Source organism: Acinonyx jubatus, chromosome A3 (genome assembly GCF_027475565.1).
Source record: "Acinonyx jubatus isolate Ajub_Pintada_27869175 chromosome A3, VMU_Ajub_asm_v1.0, whole genome shotgun sequence".
Classification (NCBI taxonomy): Eukaryota; Metazoa; Chordata; class Mammalia; order Carnivora; family Felidae; genus Acinonyx; species Acinonyx jubatus.
The window spans coordinates 115,921,652-115,939,290 of record NC_069388.1 but is presented as its reverse complement, the minus strand read 5'-3'; the positions used below and the strand labels follow the sequence as shown (position 1 = coordinate 115,939,290).

Sequence of the window (17,639 nt, the reverse complement as noted above, 5' to 3'; positions counted from 1 at the left end):
TGGCCAATTACTGGCTCCTTTGGGAAGGTAGTGGCAGGTTTTTTTTTTTTTTTTTTAAAGGTTCAGGCCTCTTAAAAAAAAAACAATGACTTTTAAAAATGTTTATTTAGTTGAGAGAGAGAGAGAGAGAGAGAGAGAGAGAGAGAGATGGAGAGATGGAGTGTGAGTGGGGGAAGGGTGGAGAGGGAGGGAGGCACCGAATCCAAAGCAGGCTCTGAGCTGCCAGCGCAGAGCCTGACATGGGGCTCAAATGTATGAACCAAGAGATCATGGCCTGAGAAGTCAGACACTCAACTGATTGAGCCACCCAGCCCCCCCCCCCCCCAGTACACCCTTTGAGAAATGATATCACCTCTCTTATTTGCTAGATGTGGCTCCAAATAGCTTTTTGATGTGTCTCCAAATTGTATTTTCTTCCAAATTTCAAAGTAATGCATGAAAAATAAAGGGTCATGGAAAAACTCAAACAATTCAGAAGAACATGGAGTAGAATGTAGAAGTCCTTCTTTACAACACCTGCCTCCCATCCCCTGGCCCTCCCCATGAGCAATAGTTTGGTGGGTTATTTTTTTCCCAGATTTTTAAAATATGCTATGCTTTTATTTATGGATAGCTACAGTTATTTTTAAATAAATGGCACCATATCATTATAATTTGACTTTCTCCTACTGATGATTATATAGATATGTCTGATCCACTTTTGATTATTACAAAGTTGGAATATTCTTATACAAATATTTGTATATATGAGCAGTTCTGCAAGATAGATTCTTAGAAGAGTTACTGGGCCAAATTTAAAAACTGTTAGTCAAATTTCCCTCTGAAAACATTGTACAAATTTACACTCCTACCAGAATTATATGAGAGCATGTGTTTTCCAATTTATTGGGACTTTGACATTATCAGTCTTTACTTTTTGCCAAACTGATGGGCAATAAAGGGGGATCTCACTGTTATTTTCATTTAAATATTCTTGATTTCTTGTGAGGTTGAACATTATCACATTTCTTTCTTTTTTTGTCTTTCTTTCCTTTTTTTTTTTTTTTTTTTTTTGAGAGAGAGTGCACTCAAGCAAGCAGGGAGGGGCAGAAGTGGGGGTGGGGGGGCGCGAGAATCTTAAGCAGGCTTCATGCCCAGAGCAGGGCCCGAGGTGAGGTTCAATCTCACAACTGTGAGATTATGACCTGAGCTGAAATCAAGAATCAGATGCTTAATAGACTGAGCCACCCAGGTGCCCACACATTTATTTTTTTGCATTTCTTCTTCAGTGAATTGTCCATTTACATTATTCTAGAGAAATGGTTGATATTTTTGAGTTGTAGAGGCTTCCCATAATTACACATATTAATCTCTGCAGGGGCAAATACTCAAATTTTCTGTTAAAAGATATTCAAGAGTGCATGAATTGGTATGGAAAAAAAAATGGAAGGATTTATATTAAAAGGATAATAGTAGACGGGGTGCCTTGCTGGCTTGGCCGGTAGAGTGTGTGAGTCTTGATCTTGGGGTTATAGGTTTGAGCCCCATGTGGGCTCAAAAAAAAGTCTTATTTAAAAATTACTTAAAAATAAAATCTTTAAAAGGATAACAGTAGTTACATTTGAGTGGTAGACTCATGGGTATTTGACTTTCTTTTTTATACTTTTCTACGTTTTCTGCTTTTTTTCTACTCTTGAACGCTAAGTATGTATTAATTTTATGAATAGAAAGAAAAAACCCCAGTAGACTGGAAAGTAGGGTAAAGGTGCTCTCAAAGCAGTTCCAAAAAAATTTTCCAAGACACTATGAGTAGCGGCACTATCAGTAGATATTAATTTTCCTAAGGTCAAAATGTGAAGGAAACAACAATTACTTCTTGCATAATAACTTGATATGGCAGTTGAAGTTAGCCTTATTATGTAATAATTACCTGTTCAGCACCCCCGATTCTATCATTCTTTACCCACAGTGTTTTATTCTCCCAACCCTCTTCAAGTACTGGCAATCAACAGTGAGGGGAGCTCAAACTATCTTTGGAGCAGGAAATACCTCAGTTTGCCTGGGCTGAGAAATATCTCTTAAGAGCACCTAAATCCATTTGTTCTAATGACATCTGGCAATGTTGGCCTGGCCTTCCACTGGCTAGGGGGTGAGAGTGGGAAGAGGGTGCAGGTGTAGGATAGGGGTGGGAAGTCATACCACGATGGGAAAAATGGGTTCAAATCTGGGTTTTCAAAGGCTGAACTGTCATTCTGGATGGTGCCTCAGAGGTTAAGTTAATGGGAGCCAACCCTTAAGAACAGCCTGGATGGCCGAAGGCCAGACCCCAGGATGAGGGGAATACACTGAGGAGAAGTGACCTTGGAAAGCTGTGGGTAACCCACCAGCAGCAGCAATCACGGTACCTTTAGGAGTGCTTCCATGCAAACTTGAAAAGAAACTATCACCACTTCCTACTGGTGCAATTTCTAGTTCAGAGCTGAGTCTCCAAGCCCTGAGTCATCTGTTGGGGGCATCCATGCAGCTGGGCTGACATTGCCTAGTGCCACACCTGCAACTTTGAGCACTACAGGACTCAAATATAATGGACAGAAAGAAAGGGGAATAAGGAAGAGGTAAGAGAATCCCCATGCTCCTGGCTTTTGATTACTCTTAGCTTACTTATATACCCTGAATTATAATGACTTATTATAAGGTGAAGGTTTGGAAAGATGGATTTAGCCTATGGGCTAAATTCTTAAGAGTACCAATGCAGATTCTAGGACTCAACCATTTACGTGTAGAAAAACAATTTCTGTGTCAAGAATTTTGTACAGCCTGTAGGCCAAGGATAATTAATGATATATCACAGTAGCACAATAACCTAGAAGATGACAGTGCTTAAATGTGTGTGACTCTTGACTACGGGGTGATTATGTAGTGCAATCGACACAAGACGGCAAAGCCCCCTGACCTTCAGGTTGGAGGACTGCACCGAGGACACGAGTGCCGGGGCATTTTGAGGCTGAGATTCAGGTAACACAGAGATGGGAAGAGCGACACGTCTGTCATGTCTTCCCAACTGAGCCGAGGACATCTGCACTACTGCCACCATCTCACTGTTGTACAGCAGGAAAAATGGATGTAAAAATAGAAGCGATACAGCAACTCTCAACACGGAGGCAAATGAATGTAACAGACTGCAGGAGTACTGACGAGGCGCGGGACTGGCCCCTTCCAGGGCGGGCTGGAAAATGTGCAATCCAATCCAGCTAAAGGTGTTTCCACCACCCATGCCATCCCTGACTGACTGATTTTATCTTGGCCAGCTTTGTTGAGGTTAAGGTTGACAAAAGTTGTATCCGTTGAGGTTGCACAACATGATTTTTTTTTTTTTGAAGGTGTGCCTCGTAAGGGATTAGGAGAAGGGGAAATGTGAGGTCATAAACCTCCTGAGGGCAAGTAATGCCCTCCTGACAGAAAAGTGAAGAAGCCCATTTGTTCAGAAGAAAATGCCTCCCTGGGAGTTCCTCACCTCTCCATGTGAATTATCTCCTCTTTATTAGACCTATGAAGAGGCCGAACAGGTATGTGCAGAACAGGCAAGGATTTTAATAATGAGAGTGCAGGATGAGAGGACAAAGAGCATAAAAAAGGCTGAGGGAGATTTGACCCCCAGAAAATAACCACCCTTGTTTCCCGTGTCACCTCTGCTCCGCTGGGGGATGTTGAGAGCCCATTCAGTAGATTCAGTAGAGCAATGAAGTGGAAGATTCTTTATCACAAGAGTATCCATCCACGGGTGAAGTGCCTAGGTGGATCTTTTTGTTATTATTTGACCTTTGTTTTCTAAACTGATCTAATTCTAACCTACCACAAAACTCACCCTTTAAAAGTGAACAATTCACTGGTTTTCAGGGTATCCACAAGGTTGTCTATGTATCACCACTATCTAATTCCAGAATGTCTTCCTCACCCCAGAGAGGAACCCCCATACCCATTCATTAGTCTCCTGACCCCGTCTCCCCAGCTGCCAGTGACCATCCATCTACCTTCCATTTCTATAGATTTATCTATTCTGGACATGGCATATACTTGGAAGCATAAAATATGTGGCCTTTAGGTTTGTCTTCTTTCACTTAGCATAATGTTCTGGATGTTCATCCACACTGTTGCCTGTATCAATATTCCATTTTATGGCTGAACAGCAGTCTATTATATGTCATCTGCTGTTCAAAGTCAGGTTGTTTCCGATTTGGGGCTATCGGGAACAATGCTGCCAGAAACATTCGTGTACAGGTTTTTGTGTGGGCACGTGTTTTCATTTTTCTTGGGTGGAGACCTAGAAGGACAATTGCTGGGTCCTATGGTAACTAGAAAATTAACTTTTCGCAGCCCTTCCAGACTGTTTCCCAAAACGACTACACTATTTTACCTTCCCACTGGCATCGTTTGAGGGTTCTAATTTTTCCATGTCCTAGGTACGCTCATTACTGTTTTTGATTCTAGCGGGTGACAAGTGGTATCTCATCATGTTTTGTCATTTAGGAAAAAAATCAAAGCCATCCATATACATAGTGTAAAAAGACAACGCTTAAGGAGTAAACGCCCCATCTCTTGAACCATTTCCATGAGGCAAATACTTTAAATTCCCTTTAAGTTTCTTCTGGTATTCATCTTCTCCCTCTGGTAATATGCTTATACTGCTGTTTTTAAAAATCAGTTTCCGATATTCTCTCTTGACTCCCAACTACGAAGAATGAGCATTCAGTTCTCTTCTCTTCCCCCAGGTGCACACAGACCACACACTCACTTTATCCTTCCATCTTCAAAACAGGATTCTAATCTCTATTTTTGGTTAAATCAAGAATCGGCACTTGCACTGTTAGGACTATGTCTTTACAGCCACGTGGCGTGCGAATATTTACTTAATCATACTTTATTTACTTAATCATACTTTTACCCTGAGACTGCAGATGACGTAGAGCAAAAATATTTGCCTCCTTTTTTTTTCATTTCCACAGTTTTCAACATAATTAATTGCTACTTCATCCTCAAATTCTGCAAGAAAACTAAAAATCTTTGGTCATATGCCAACACATGGGTATTCTGCTATTTCCTTCTTTGTCCTTTCCTGTTTTTGCTTTTGTTTCTGGGAGTCGCTCCTCCAGGGCTCTCCGCTCTCCTGCTCTCTTGGGGACTGGGACCCGCCTGGTTGCGGGCCTGCTGCATAGGTGCTGCCCTGGGACTTCCCTTCACCACCCCGGCTTCTCTCCTCTGTGGCACCGTCTGCTTCCTGGATCCCTTATCTCCCTCTGGCCTAGTTTTATCCCTCAGTTTACAACAGCATAATCTTCCAGTATCTTCTTTATTCCTCCATTCCTGCCCTCTTTTGTGTTAATTTGTTTTTGTTTTTGAGAGAGAGAGACAGGAGGGTGGGGAGAGAGAGAGAGAGAGAGAGAGAGAGAGCGAATCCCAGAAGGGGCAGAGAGAGAGGGATTAAGAGAGGGAGAGAGAGAGAAGTGGAGCTCGAGTTCGCCCGATGCAGGGCTTGAACTCACAAACTGTGTGATCATGACCTGAGCAGAAGTCAGATGCTTAACGAATGAGCCAGCCAGGTGCCCGTTAAATAGATATTTTGAAGTGTACCATGGTAATTCTTGTGTTTCTTTCAGGTTTAGAAAAAAAATTTTTTTTAAATGTTTATTTATTTTTGAGAGATAGAGACAGAGACCAAGCAGGGTATGGGCAGGAGAGAGGGAGACACAGAATCCAAAGCAGTCTCCAGGCTCTGAGCTGTCAGCATAGAACCTGACGCGGGACTTGAATCCATGAACCATGTGATCATGACCTGAGTCGAAGTCTTTCGCTTAACCGACTGAGCCACCCAGGCGCCTTTTTTTTCTTCTTCTTTTTTTGAGTTCTTTTTTTAGTGATTGCACTGGTGATTCCGGTTAACATCTTAACTTAAAACAGTCTAGTTTGGATTAATACCAACTTCATTTTGGATAGCATACAAAGTTGTTTATGGCTGCTTTCATGCTACAATGGCAGAGGTGAGCAGTTGTGACAGAGCGTGTATGCATAAGGTCCGTGAAACCTAAAACTTTACTGTCTGGCCCTTGACGGAAAAATTCACTCATCCCAATCCAGTGCCCCGATTTTCGTGATCCCATGCTCTACCTCCTGCCTCCAAGCGTTTAAGTAATCTTTTCTCCTCTGAGCTCTCACTGTGTTTCAACTTTCCTGAAACCAAAAACTTAAGTGCACATGCTAAGAAACCAAATGAAAGGGCACAAAATAGTATCAGCAAAGTGTGAAAACCTCCTTGTGCACCCTGCTGTATTTAAGATGCTCAAGACGCAATCCATCACTATCTAGGAAATCCAATCCTTCAACATGAAATGGCTCTGAGGATAATGACTATCGATTCAAATCTGAACATTTCCAAGGCTGGTGTCTTCATCACTTTGTCCCATGCCCAGGCAGGGCATTTCCACATGCGTGTTCTGTGAGGTTCCCCATTCCAGGCGGGGCTTGTTTTTGTATGACCAGCATCCACTTCCCATCCTCTGATGAGAGTTCTTTGATTTTTATTTGACACCAGGGATGGGGACACGACATGGGGCACTGTGTGGGCAGACAGCTGTCTGGGACTACTCCCAGGAGTGGGCCCGCCTGAGCTCAAAGCCCAGCACCGCAAGGCAGGCAGAGCCAACAGGGAGGGGGTGAGTGGGCCCCCATGACATGGCTTCACTTCTGCCCTCAGCTGTACCTTCGGACTCTCAGCCAGGTGCACCGAATACATCCCTGTTCCTGTGTAGGCCCATTCCAGTTGTGCTTTGGTGCTTGTGGGCAAAGGAGCTGTGGCTGACACAGACACCCGAAACAGAGGCTGAGTCTCTTTCGGGGTAGATACGTAGGCCCAGTATCTTCATGAGGGTCCTTCATTTTTAGCAACGGAAGAGTAAACTTTTCTGCTGTAGTTCAGGACCTGGACTCGTTTTAGTCTCATGCAGGGTCGATTTCAGAACTAAGAAGGAACCTCTCAAATTCAGGCGACTGTCCGTGACAGAACAGGAAAAAAAACTCGTGGTTTCCAAAATGACTAACTATGAAGAGAATGACACCACCGAGTGCAACTGATCAAATATCTGATCAGCACATTGTGAAAGTGTGATTTCATGTGATAAAAAGCAGTCCTTGTACTTATCTATCTTTCAGAGCGTATTTGCATCCATGACTTCATTACATTTGCGTAGGCTCCTTTTTGATAAATGACCCACATTTTATTTTATTTTATTTTATTTTATTTTATTTTATTTTATTTTATTTTATTTTATTTTATGTATTTAATGACCCACATTTTAAAGCCTTTTCTAAGCATAAAAACCAAAATATATTTTATAAATAATTACACATTAATTTCTTATAAATAAAAACTCTAAAATGTTTACTCTTCCCCAACTCTAGTTTTAGGTTCCTGGTATTTATCGATTTTGTTCGCTCTTCTCAATTCTAGGTCATAAACAATAATTCTTATTTTCCCAGATTTAGAGGACCTCTGAGCTTTTTTTTCTAGCTTGTCTTCCCTTCCACCCCCTTCTGGGCTGTGACTCGTCTATGTAACCTGCTTGTCCTTAATGCATGCCTTACACAAGAAGTGTCTGGAGTTCACAGGCCAAGTTTTGAACCCCCCAACTCTGTTACTTCCTAGCATTATGGTCCTAAGCAAGTGTCTAAATCTGTAAAATGAAGATAATATAGCTCATGTCATTGTTGTAAAGATCACATGAGATGTATGCCAAAGAGACACAGTAAGCACATAGTAGATGATAGTGGGCATTATCTGATGGCCAAAAGAATGAGTTTTGCCAGCCAGTGATCCTTGCACTTTCATTCCACACAGGAGGCTTGTAAGAACCAGCAGCTGGGCATACTGTCTAAAATCTAAGCCCCATGAGGGCAGAGACTATGTCTTGTTCATCACGATAGCCCCAGAACTTAATAGATGATTGGCATATAACAGGTATTCAATACATATTTACTGGATGAATCAATGAATGAATATAGGTGATACAAGTATAGTTTTACTGATATTCTGTTTTTATGGATGAGGAAACTGAGGCTCAGAGAGGTTAAGTGACTTGTAGAAAGTCCCACAGTGGGTTGGGGAAGGATTAAGATATAGTGCTCCTGCCTGGTTTTTCTTCCCTTCTATCGTATCACCTCCTTGGGCCCTTACCTTATGATCCAAAAATTCAGGTGTAGTATCTTTGTTATAAATGATGATTCTCAAGGGGGGCAGAAATGATTCTGAAATTTTAAAACCTACCGTGGTATCCACAGCCTTGACCTTCTCTGTGGGGATGTGCTTTGGGACAGGTTCTGTCTGTGACAGCATCACACAGCCTTCAGCACCTAAGGTGATGATTACGACCTGGCACCCCCTTTCCAAGAGCACCTGTGCAGCCTTCCCAGCGTCTGCAGGGCTGCTGACCATAAGGCCAGTTAGGATCTCAGCCTGGAATACAAAAAAGTGAAAGGAAACAGCGGTGAGAAAAGTAACCTGGGTCTATTTCCAGATTAGATTTGGTTTTCTAGAAAAATGTCCCCCTTCTTTTGCATAACAACCAATGCAGTGGGGAACTTTGATGGATACTGGCTCAGGAAAATAAATTAAAAACCCTATAACAATGACAAAAACTCACTATCAGTGACATTTTGGGGACAACAGGGGAAATGTGAATGTGGCCTGGATGTTAGATGACAGCACAGAATCACTAATAATTTTCTTAGGTGTGAAAATGGTGTTGTGGCTCCTCTTAGGAGATGCACACTGAAGTATTTAGGGGTGAGGTTTCATGTTATGTGCAGCTTACTTTTAAATGACTCAACAAAAACAAAAAGAAATACACACAGTGGAGAGGGGAAGCATATAGCAAATGTTAACAACTGTTTAGGTGGAGAGTATGTCACTCTTCGTTGTGTTGCCCTTCCAGCATTTCTGTGTGTATGTATGATAATTTTCATCATAAAGAGTTAGGGGGAACAAAGAATTCTACAAAAGAAAGGAAGAGGGGAGGGAAGAAAGGAGTAAGGGAGGGGCCGCTGCCAATGACTTTGATATATTAAGTCGTGTCTGTAAATTTTACCCCTAAGGTTGTATTTCTTCTAGGCTCCTCTTGGGTCATAATGCCTTTCTCTTATTACTGGTTATAGCTTTCCATATTTGCACAACACCCATTTCTTTTGTTTGTTTTTGCTCAAGAAATTAGAAGCAGGGTAGGAGGGGCACTGACATGGAGCAGAGAAAGCAACGTGCTGATATATTCAGGAGATGTCCACCATTTACTAACTCTGGGACTTTTTCCAAGTCACGTATAAAATGAGGGGCTTGCACAGGACCACAGTTCTCTCCCAGAATATAAAAAGGGCTCTGGCTGAAGTAGGGGTGAAGGGCTATAGCCCTGCTTCCTCACCCCCTAGGTACCCCTCTAGCTTCTCTGGGGACCCTCTATGGTTCTGAAATTAGTGGCTGAAAATTCACTGGACCAGATGAATTATATGATACTTTTTGACTCAAAAAGTTTATAACCAAATTCTGTCTTTTCTATATCCTATTTCTTCCTAAGAATGGGTCTATCTCTTCCTGTGCTTGCTCTGAACATGCCCAGATTAACCCTTTTTGTTGCCTATAAGTCACCCCACAGTGTCTGCTCCTTCTGGGGTTTGGTCTTCCCTGGCAGCAAAGGTTTTGTTAACTTGACCATGTGTCCTTCCTGAACCATCTTTTCCACACCCTGTCTGAGTTGGCTATGCCTTAAGGCCACCTTCTGTTTTCTTTTTATAAGTTTTTCACTGATCTTCATTACTGAGATCACTTACATCTGTTGAGTTAGTTGGATCTATTTTCAGAAACACTGAATTCTTGTGGTTTCTAAAAACCTGTTAAAAAACGATTCTTTGATGAAAGATCCTGAACGTAAAAATAATGCAACAAACACCCATGTACCTACCACCCACTTTAAAAAAAAAATTTTTTTTTTTACGTTTATTCATCTTTGAAAGACAGAGAGAGACAGAGCACAAGCAGGGGTGGGGCGGAGAGAAAGGGGGACACAGAATCCAAAGCAGGCTCCGGGCTCTGAGCTGTCAGCACCAGAGCCCGACCTAGGGCTCGAACTCACGAACTGCGAGATCATGACCTGAGCTGGAGTTGGATGCTTAACTGACTGAGCCACCCAGGCGCCCCACCTACCAGCCACTTTTAATAAGTCTTAACGTTTAATTTTATTTGCTTCAGTTATTTTTCTCTAAAGAAGGCAAATGATGGAGTGCCTGGGTGGCTCAGTTGGTTAAGCATCCAACTTTGGCTCAGGTCATGATCTCAGGGTTCGTGGGTTTGAGCCCCATGTCAGGCTTTGTGCTGACAGCTCAGAGCCTGGAGCTTGCTTCTGATTCTGTGTCTCCCTCTCGCTCTGCCCCTCCCCTTCTCACGCTCTGTTTCTCTCTCTCTCAAAAATAAAATAAACAACGGGGCGCCTGGGTGGCTCAGTTGGTTAAGTGTCCAACTTCGGCTCAGGTCATGATCTCACGGTTCGTAAGTTCAAGCCCTGCGTCGGGCTCTGTGCTGACAGCTCAGAGCCCGGAGCCTGTTTCAGATTCTGTGTCTCCCCCTCTCTCTACCCCTGCCATGCTCATGCTCTGTCTCTCAATAATAAATAAACATTAAAAAAACATTAAAAAAAGATAATGTCCTCCATAGATATTATGTATTAATGTGCTTTTCCCCTTAACATTATTTCATTTGTGTTTATATATGTAGCATTCCATATACTGCAAAAATACTGCAAATATACTACAGTTTAAAAAAAATTTATTCTCCTTTTCACGGACACTCATTTTTCCATTTTCCCCTTTTACAAACAATGAAGTATTGGATATTCTTATCATGTATATAAAATCTGTTTTTTTTTCCTCTGGCCATTTAAAAATATTTTTGTTTTGACTTTGGATTTTATGCAGTTCCACTAAAATGTATGTTAGTAGACAGCTGTATCTGTGTATCTCAAGTGGTACTTTTAATACACTTTTGATCTGAAGACTTGTGCCTTTCTTCAGTTCTAGAAAACAACCTGCAGTTTTTTCTCCAATATGGCTTCTCTCCAGTTCTCTCCTTTCTCTTCTTTCACTTCCATTAGATGTATGTTAGAGCCTCTCAACCTATCTTTCTTTTCTCCAATTTCCTCTTTAGTATTAAAAACAAAGTTTCTGTGATATTTCTAGGTGAATTGAGCTTTTCACTTCTGGGTGAATTGATTAAGATTCTTTTTCAATTCCCTAATTCTTTGATTCCAGTTTGTTTACCTTCCTAATGAGTATTTTGTAGAAAGATTTTAATTAGTGTTTTTCATCCATTTTGAGTTTGTTTTTTGTGTGTGGTGTAAGAAAGTGGTCCAGGTTCATTCTTCTGCATGTCACCGTCCAGTCTTGCCAACACCATTTGCTGAAGAGACTTTTTTCCATTGGATATTCTTTCTTGCTTTGTCAAAGATTACTTGGCCATACGTTTGTGGGTCCACTTCTGGGTTCTCTATTCTGTTCCGTTGATTAGAGTGTCTGTTCTTGTGCCACTGCCATACTGTCTTGATGATTACAGCTTTGTAATCTAGCTCAAAGTCTCGAATTGCAATGCCTCCAGCTTTGGTTTTCTTTTTCAACATTACTTTGGCTATTCAAAGTCTTTTCTGGTTCCATACAAATTTTAGAATTGTTTGTTCTTGCTCTGTGAAGAATGCTGGTGATATTTTGATAGGGATTGCGTTGAATATGTAGATTGCTTTGGGTAGTATCGACATTTTAACAGTATTTCCTCTTCCAATCCATGAGCATGGAATGTTTTCCCATTTCTTTGTGTCTTCTTCAATTTCTTTCATACGCTTTCTATAGTTTTCAGTGTCATTTTCAAATTTCTAATTGACTGATTTTTTTTTAATTTTTTTTTAATTGACTGATTTTTATATTCACATATTGTTGCTTTGATTCTGTTTCTCTTTCTCTTTTTTTAATGAATGAGAATCTCAATCATATCTATCTATTTACTGAGAGTGAGTGGGGGGAGGGGAGAGAGAGAGAGAAGGAGAGTCCTAAGCAACTCCATGCTCAGCACAGAGCCCAATGTGGGGCTTGATCCCAACAACCCTGGGATCATGACCTGAGCTGAACTCAAGAGTTGGATGCTCAACTGACTGAGCCACCTGGCATCCCTCAATCATTCTTATTTTAATGTCTTTTTTGCACTGCTTCACTATTTGGATTTCACCCTGGGAAAATTCATCTTGGATTGTTGATTTTATTGGATAACTCTTGAGCATTATGTTTTGTCATCTGAAGGCTCACTTTGCTCTCTGAGAGTTGGAGAATCCCACACTTCAGCTCCCGCTAGGCTTATCCCTGCCTTTCCAGTGGTTTTATGGTTGCATCCATCAGGCCCCAAGGGTCTCTAAACCAGAGCCAGGTGTTATATCGGCAATATGGAGTTCCTGTTCTGCTGTCATTGGTGATATTGCCTATCTCGTCACATTCACGGTCACCACGTTAGCATTGGCTTAATTCCTTCCTGATCAGAGGCAGTACCTCTGTCCTCCTATCTCCTCAGTTTGGGAGCCTTACATATGCTGTAGTCCTGGGCAGCAGGCTTAACAGCTTCCTCTAACATTTTTGGTTAGCAAGGGAGCCTTAGCCCAGCATCTCTGGGTTTGAGCAGGGGGCATTGCCCCAGTCTTCCATGAGTGGCACATTTCTAGTGCTCGTTACCCATTAGAGGTCCCTACCACTTACACCTGCCTCTGGGACTGAACTATAGCACACACAGGGCTGAATGCTCTAGGATTCTGCTCCCTTTCTGATTTGTGGAGTTATCTTGTTTTTGAGCTTGTGAGTATCTTTTCATTGTCTCTTTGTATCTTTATATATCAATGGTTTGTGTGTGAGCAGAGAGAGTGTCTTAAAGCATGAATTTACATTATTATCGAGATTAGAAGTCATCCATAAAGGGGCGCCTGGGTGGCTCAGCATCTGACTTTGGCTCAGGTCATGATCTCGTGGTTTGCAAGTTCGAGCCCCACATCGGACTCTGTGCTGACAGCTCGGAGCCTGGAGCCTGCTTCAGATTCTGTGTCTCCCTCTCTCGCTGCCCCTCCTTCACTTGCACTTTCTCTCTCTCTCTCTCTCTCTCTCTCTCAAAAATAAATAAACATTAAAAAAATTTAGACGTCATCCTTAAGAATGTTAGGTTTTTAAAGCTTTTCTTTTTTCCATTATGTGTTTGAGATCAATTTTCTTAAAGACTAGAGTTTGTTCATTTGTTCATCCATTTAAAAAGCATTTACTAGGTGCCAACTATGTGCCAGGTACAACGTAATAGATGGTAATTTCCAAAGATAACTGTATCAATATTTGTCACAGTGTATATGCTCTTTTCACGCTGTGCAATGGCAATCTTCTACTGAGAGGTGGAGTGTGAGGGCAGAGTTTCCTGCCTCAGTCAATAGAATGGGCCAGAAGAAATACTGTGTGACTTCCAAAGCTAAGTCACAAAAGCCAACTCTTCTGCTGGGCTCCCCCTCCCTCTCCCTCTGGATACTGTTTCTCGGAACCCAGCTTCTACATTGTGAGGAAGCCCGGGTCACAAGGAGAGGCCTTGTGTAAGTCTGGTTAACAGCCAGCATCAACTAGCAGGCACATGAGTGAAGTAGGCTTCCCATGATTCCAGCTCTCTGCCTTTGAGTCTTCCAGGCCCCAGACATCACCGAGAGAGACAAGCCATGCTGTGCCCCGTCTCAATTCCTGATGCACAGAAACCATGAAGGACAAGAAATAATTACAGCAGGTTCCCTGTATCTGCAGTTTCACTTTCCGTGGTTTTAATTACTCATGGTCAGCCACAGTCAGTAGGTGATCCTCCTCCTGTCGTATCGTCGGAAGGTTAACAGCAGTTTAACGCTATGTCACGGTACCTGTGTTGCTGACCTCACTTCATCCCATCACGCAGGCATTTTATCATCTCACACCATCTCGTAGGGGAGGGGTGGGTACAGTACAGCAAGATATTGAGAGAGAGGGAATGTGATCATTCACAAAACTTCTATGACAGTATATTGTTATAACTGCTCTCTTTTATTATTATTGTTGTTAATCTCTTACTGTGCCTACTTTAGGAATACAACAGTGAATAAGACAGATGTCCCTGGCCTCACAAGACTAGTAATTCAATGCAGAAGACAGAAGTACTGAGTAAGTCATTTGAGCTGTGATGAGTGTTTGAAGAATAGTGTTCTGCAAGTATCTAGCAGGGAAACCTACACCAGTTGGCCGTGGAGGGTAATCTAATTTCTTACTATAAAATGGTTATTACTTCCCACAATTCCTTCCTCCCAGCACAAGGCCTGGCCATAATGGGTGCTCAAAAATACTGCATAACTTATTGCGATTGGTTAAAATTAGTTTCCTTGTGGCAGTCTTTTTGTTTTTGTTTTAGTTTTTATTTACTTCATGTTCTGAGAGATGAAATTAACAAAAAGGCAGGTCAGGAAATCCTGGAAACATGCATTCAGCCTCTGAACCACATGGAAAATTACTATCACAGTTCTTTAACTACTAACGTTCTCTCTGCATGTTGCATCGTATAGTAGGTCTTTGCCTCCCAACATTGAGAGAGAGAGCTCTGGTCTAAAACTGTCTGACCTATATAAGGGAAAAATATTGAAATTTTCTTCCTAAAATGGTTCAGAATGAATGGGACGATCTGAATGTAACTGAGAGATATTTTACTCAGCTCTATACATTAGGACGCTCAGATGGACTGAGAGAGCCCTCTCGTAACAATGTGGCCCCTGAAGTCCTTCCTGGGGCATCATGGAGAACCTATGTCTGTTCCCTCAGGCAGTCACAGCATCTTCACAAGAGAATGTAGCAAATGTTCCAGGGGTTGCATATTAATTAGGGTCGTTAGACCAGTTGAATTTCAATTTCAGATAAATAACAAACAATTTTGTAGCATAAGTCCATTTCGTATATTATTTGCTGTTTGTTTGAAATTCAAATTTAACTAGGCATCCTGTATTTTTATTCACTAAATTTGGCAACTCTAATACTAATTATTCCATAGAATGTGGAATAATTAAAAAAGAAAACAAAACACCAATAGTGTGAAGGTAGGGAGGGGACTAAAATTAGCTGAGGTTTGAGAAGTGCCAGATTATGGAGATGACTCAGGGAACCTTTTTCTCCACCTAGGATTCACTAATTTCCTTTTCTCCACACCCCAGTTAGCTGAAAAATGTGTTTTCACTGGGCTCAAGAATTCACATGCAATCAAACTGACACGATTAGTCCTGCCTCTTTGCTTTACCCGTTTGTATGAAAGTCTTTGGTTTCTCATGGAATGAGCAAAACCTTCCATCCTTACCTCAGTTTCATTGCAGCAGAACACATCTGAGAGGGCGTAGAAGCGAGGATCCAGGTCAGCAATGGCAGGAGCTGGATTGAACAATGTTTTCACTGTAAAGGAACGGAAAGGGGCTTCAGTGGTCCTCATTTTTAACATGGTGTGTTGACAGACATTGGGTAAAGGCAATCCCCGAGTGTGACCACTTTCCCCATGAAATGAAAAATCAACTTAGTTATGGGTGTAGAAGTCTAAAATCTCAGTCTCTATGATGGCCTAGTACCAGCCCCTTCTTATTTCTATTTGCTCTATTTTTCACTCTGCAACACTTCAGCTTCAAGGGCAAGCGTCGGTATTACAGTCAAGATGATTACAAAGTTGTGGCAAAGCGCAAGAATATTAAAGAAAATTTTAAATGCTGTGGCCTGAAAGGACATGCATGAATGTGAACATTCAGGCTGGTGAACATTTTTGTTCCTAAGTCCATTTTCCAGGAAAGAAAAGAAGTTAGAAAAGAAAGAATGAAGAGGTCAAAAATTTCCTGGTAAGAATAGTCAAATAGGAAGTTTATGTACATATGCAGGTTTTGAACATCTATGCATGTATTCCAGATATATCACAAGTACTCATGCAAACATAAGCTTTTTTCAAAGATTTTGTTTTTAAGTAATCTCTACACCCAAGGTGGGGCTCGAATCCACAACCCTGAGAGCAGGAGTTACACGCTCCACCGACTAAGCCAGCCAGGCTCCCCAAACATACATTTTCACAGAAGCTTACGTTCTTGGCTTCTGTGAAGAATCTGGGAACATAAAGGAAAGCTTGATTGAGAAAGGAGGAGAAATGCAATCCGAGACTGAGAGCTAGCTCAGACTAGGGACCTACAAGAGAAGGATGGATAGGGATAGCAGAGACAGGGAGAATGAGAATGTCACAGCCAATACAGCATCAGAAGAATTTCTGCATTTTTCAGAGGAGGAACGTGAACCTCAGAGAGATGAGGTCACAGTCTAAGGTCATATGCTGGGACATGGTTAAGCTGGGTGCCCATGTGGGGTCCTCCAGCTTTAAGTCCAGTATTTGGTCATCTCTCTAGGCCAGGACTCTGTTTATAGCAACACAAGCCTCCATTCCAATTTACAGTGTATTTAAAACAGCCTCTGGTGTGGAACTTGGCAAATAAATTTATTTATTTATTTATTTATTTATTCATTCATTCATTCATTCATTCATTATTTATTTATTTACTATTTTTAAAGAAGTCTTCAGAAATCACAATGACAGGAAGCTTCCCCTTTATCAAAACACTTATCCACCAGAGTACCCAACTAGATTGGCTGGTTTCTTTTTCTCTGCCCAGGTCCAATGACTTATGTGTTTAGTAGCCCCATTGGAACCACAGAGTAAACTCCTCTAGCTGCAGTTCTCAGAGACCCATCTAGAACAGTGACCCACAAACTTCCTTGCACATCAGCATCACTAGGAGAGCTCATTAAAGTGCATGACTTCTGGTCTCCCCCTCGAACTCACTGATCAGATTCTCTTGGGGTAGGAACAGGAACGTGCACATTGAGGAGTTCCTCAGGTGGCTCTTCTGTAGCTGTTGTGGCATCGATCCGTTCCACATTCTTGGGGAGATGCTTCTCAGCACGTGGCTAATGGAAACTATCCACTACTTCTGCCTGATAAAGCTAGCTAGTTTGCTTCCATACCTTCCTTGGTCTTAACAGTTTGGTTTGGTCAATGGATCTCATCCAGTGGTCTACAGACTAATGCTATTCCCACATTTTCATTATTTTAGAATTCAGAATGTCCACCCACAGAGATCCTATGATATATTTTTGGCTGCTCATATTTTTGCACAGGTTATTGTGCAGCTTAAGTTAGAAGACGGGTGTAAAAGCCCTATGTAAACTGTAGAGTGTTGTACAAACGTAAGGGATTATTACTGTTATTATATTGTCCTTTACACACAGCTCAACACCCCAGCCCATCCACCCATCTCTTTTGCCTTCTGTTGAAGTTTGTAGCCTGGCAACAGTCTCTCTCATTGGTTTTGTCGCTTCTGCAAGGTCTTAAGAGATGTCAGTTATGCATAAAGGCCCTCAACGCCCAGCATTCCAACACACCTATTTACTTTTTACCTCTGTAGAACAAATATATTGCTCCCTATTTTCCTTGAAGGGTAAATTGCAAAAGCATTGCTCACATATTATGATCTCTAAATCTG

The 17,639-nt window shown here is 41.7% G+C and overlaps 2 protein-coding genes across 8 annotated transcripts in view; one reads left to right on the top strand and one right to left on the bottom strand.

Annotated features, from left to right (window-relative positions):
- Positions 1–17,639, bottom strand: part of RBKS (ribokinase) — a 100,178-nt gene that overhangs the window by 43,134 nt on the left and 39,405 nt on the right. For 5 of the 6 annotated variants that reach the window (XM_053201070.1, XM_053201071.1, XM_015064185.3 and 2 more), the window contains exons 6-7: positions 15,431–15,522; positions 8,294–8,482 (exon numbers count right to left, since the gene is read on the bottom strand). In XM_053201070.1, coding sequence (XP_053057045.1) covers positions 8,294–8,482; positions 15,431–15,522 — 281 coding nt within the window. Of the gene's footprint in view, positions 1–4,904; positions 7,021–8,293; positions 8,483–15,430; positions 15,523–17,639 lie in introns of those variants that run through there. The other variant, XM_015064184.3, reaches the window with a different exon arrangement.
- The window catches only part of MRPL33 (mitochondrial ribosomal protein L33), an 88,692-nt gene that overhangs the window by 53,382 nt on the left and 17,671 nt on the right, over positions 1–17,639 (top strand). The gene's annotated exons all lie outside the window — the stretch shown is intronic.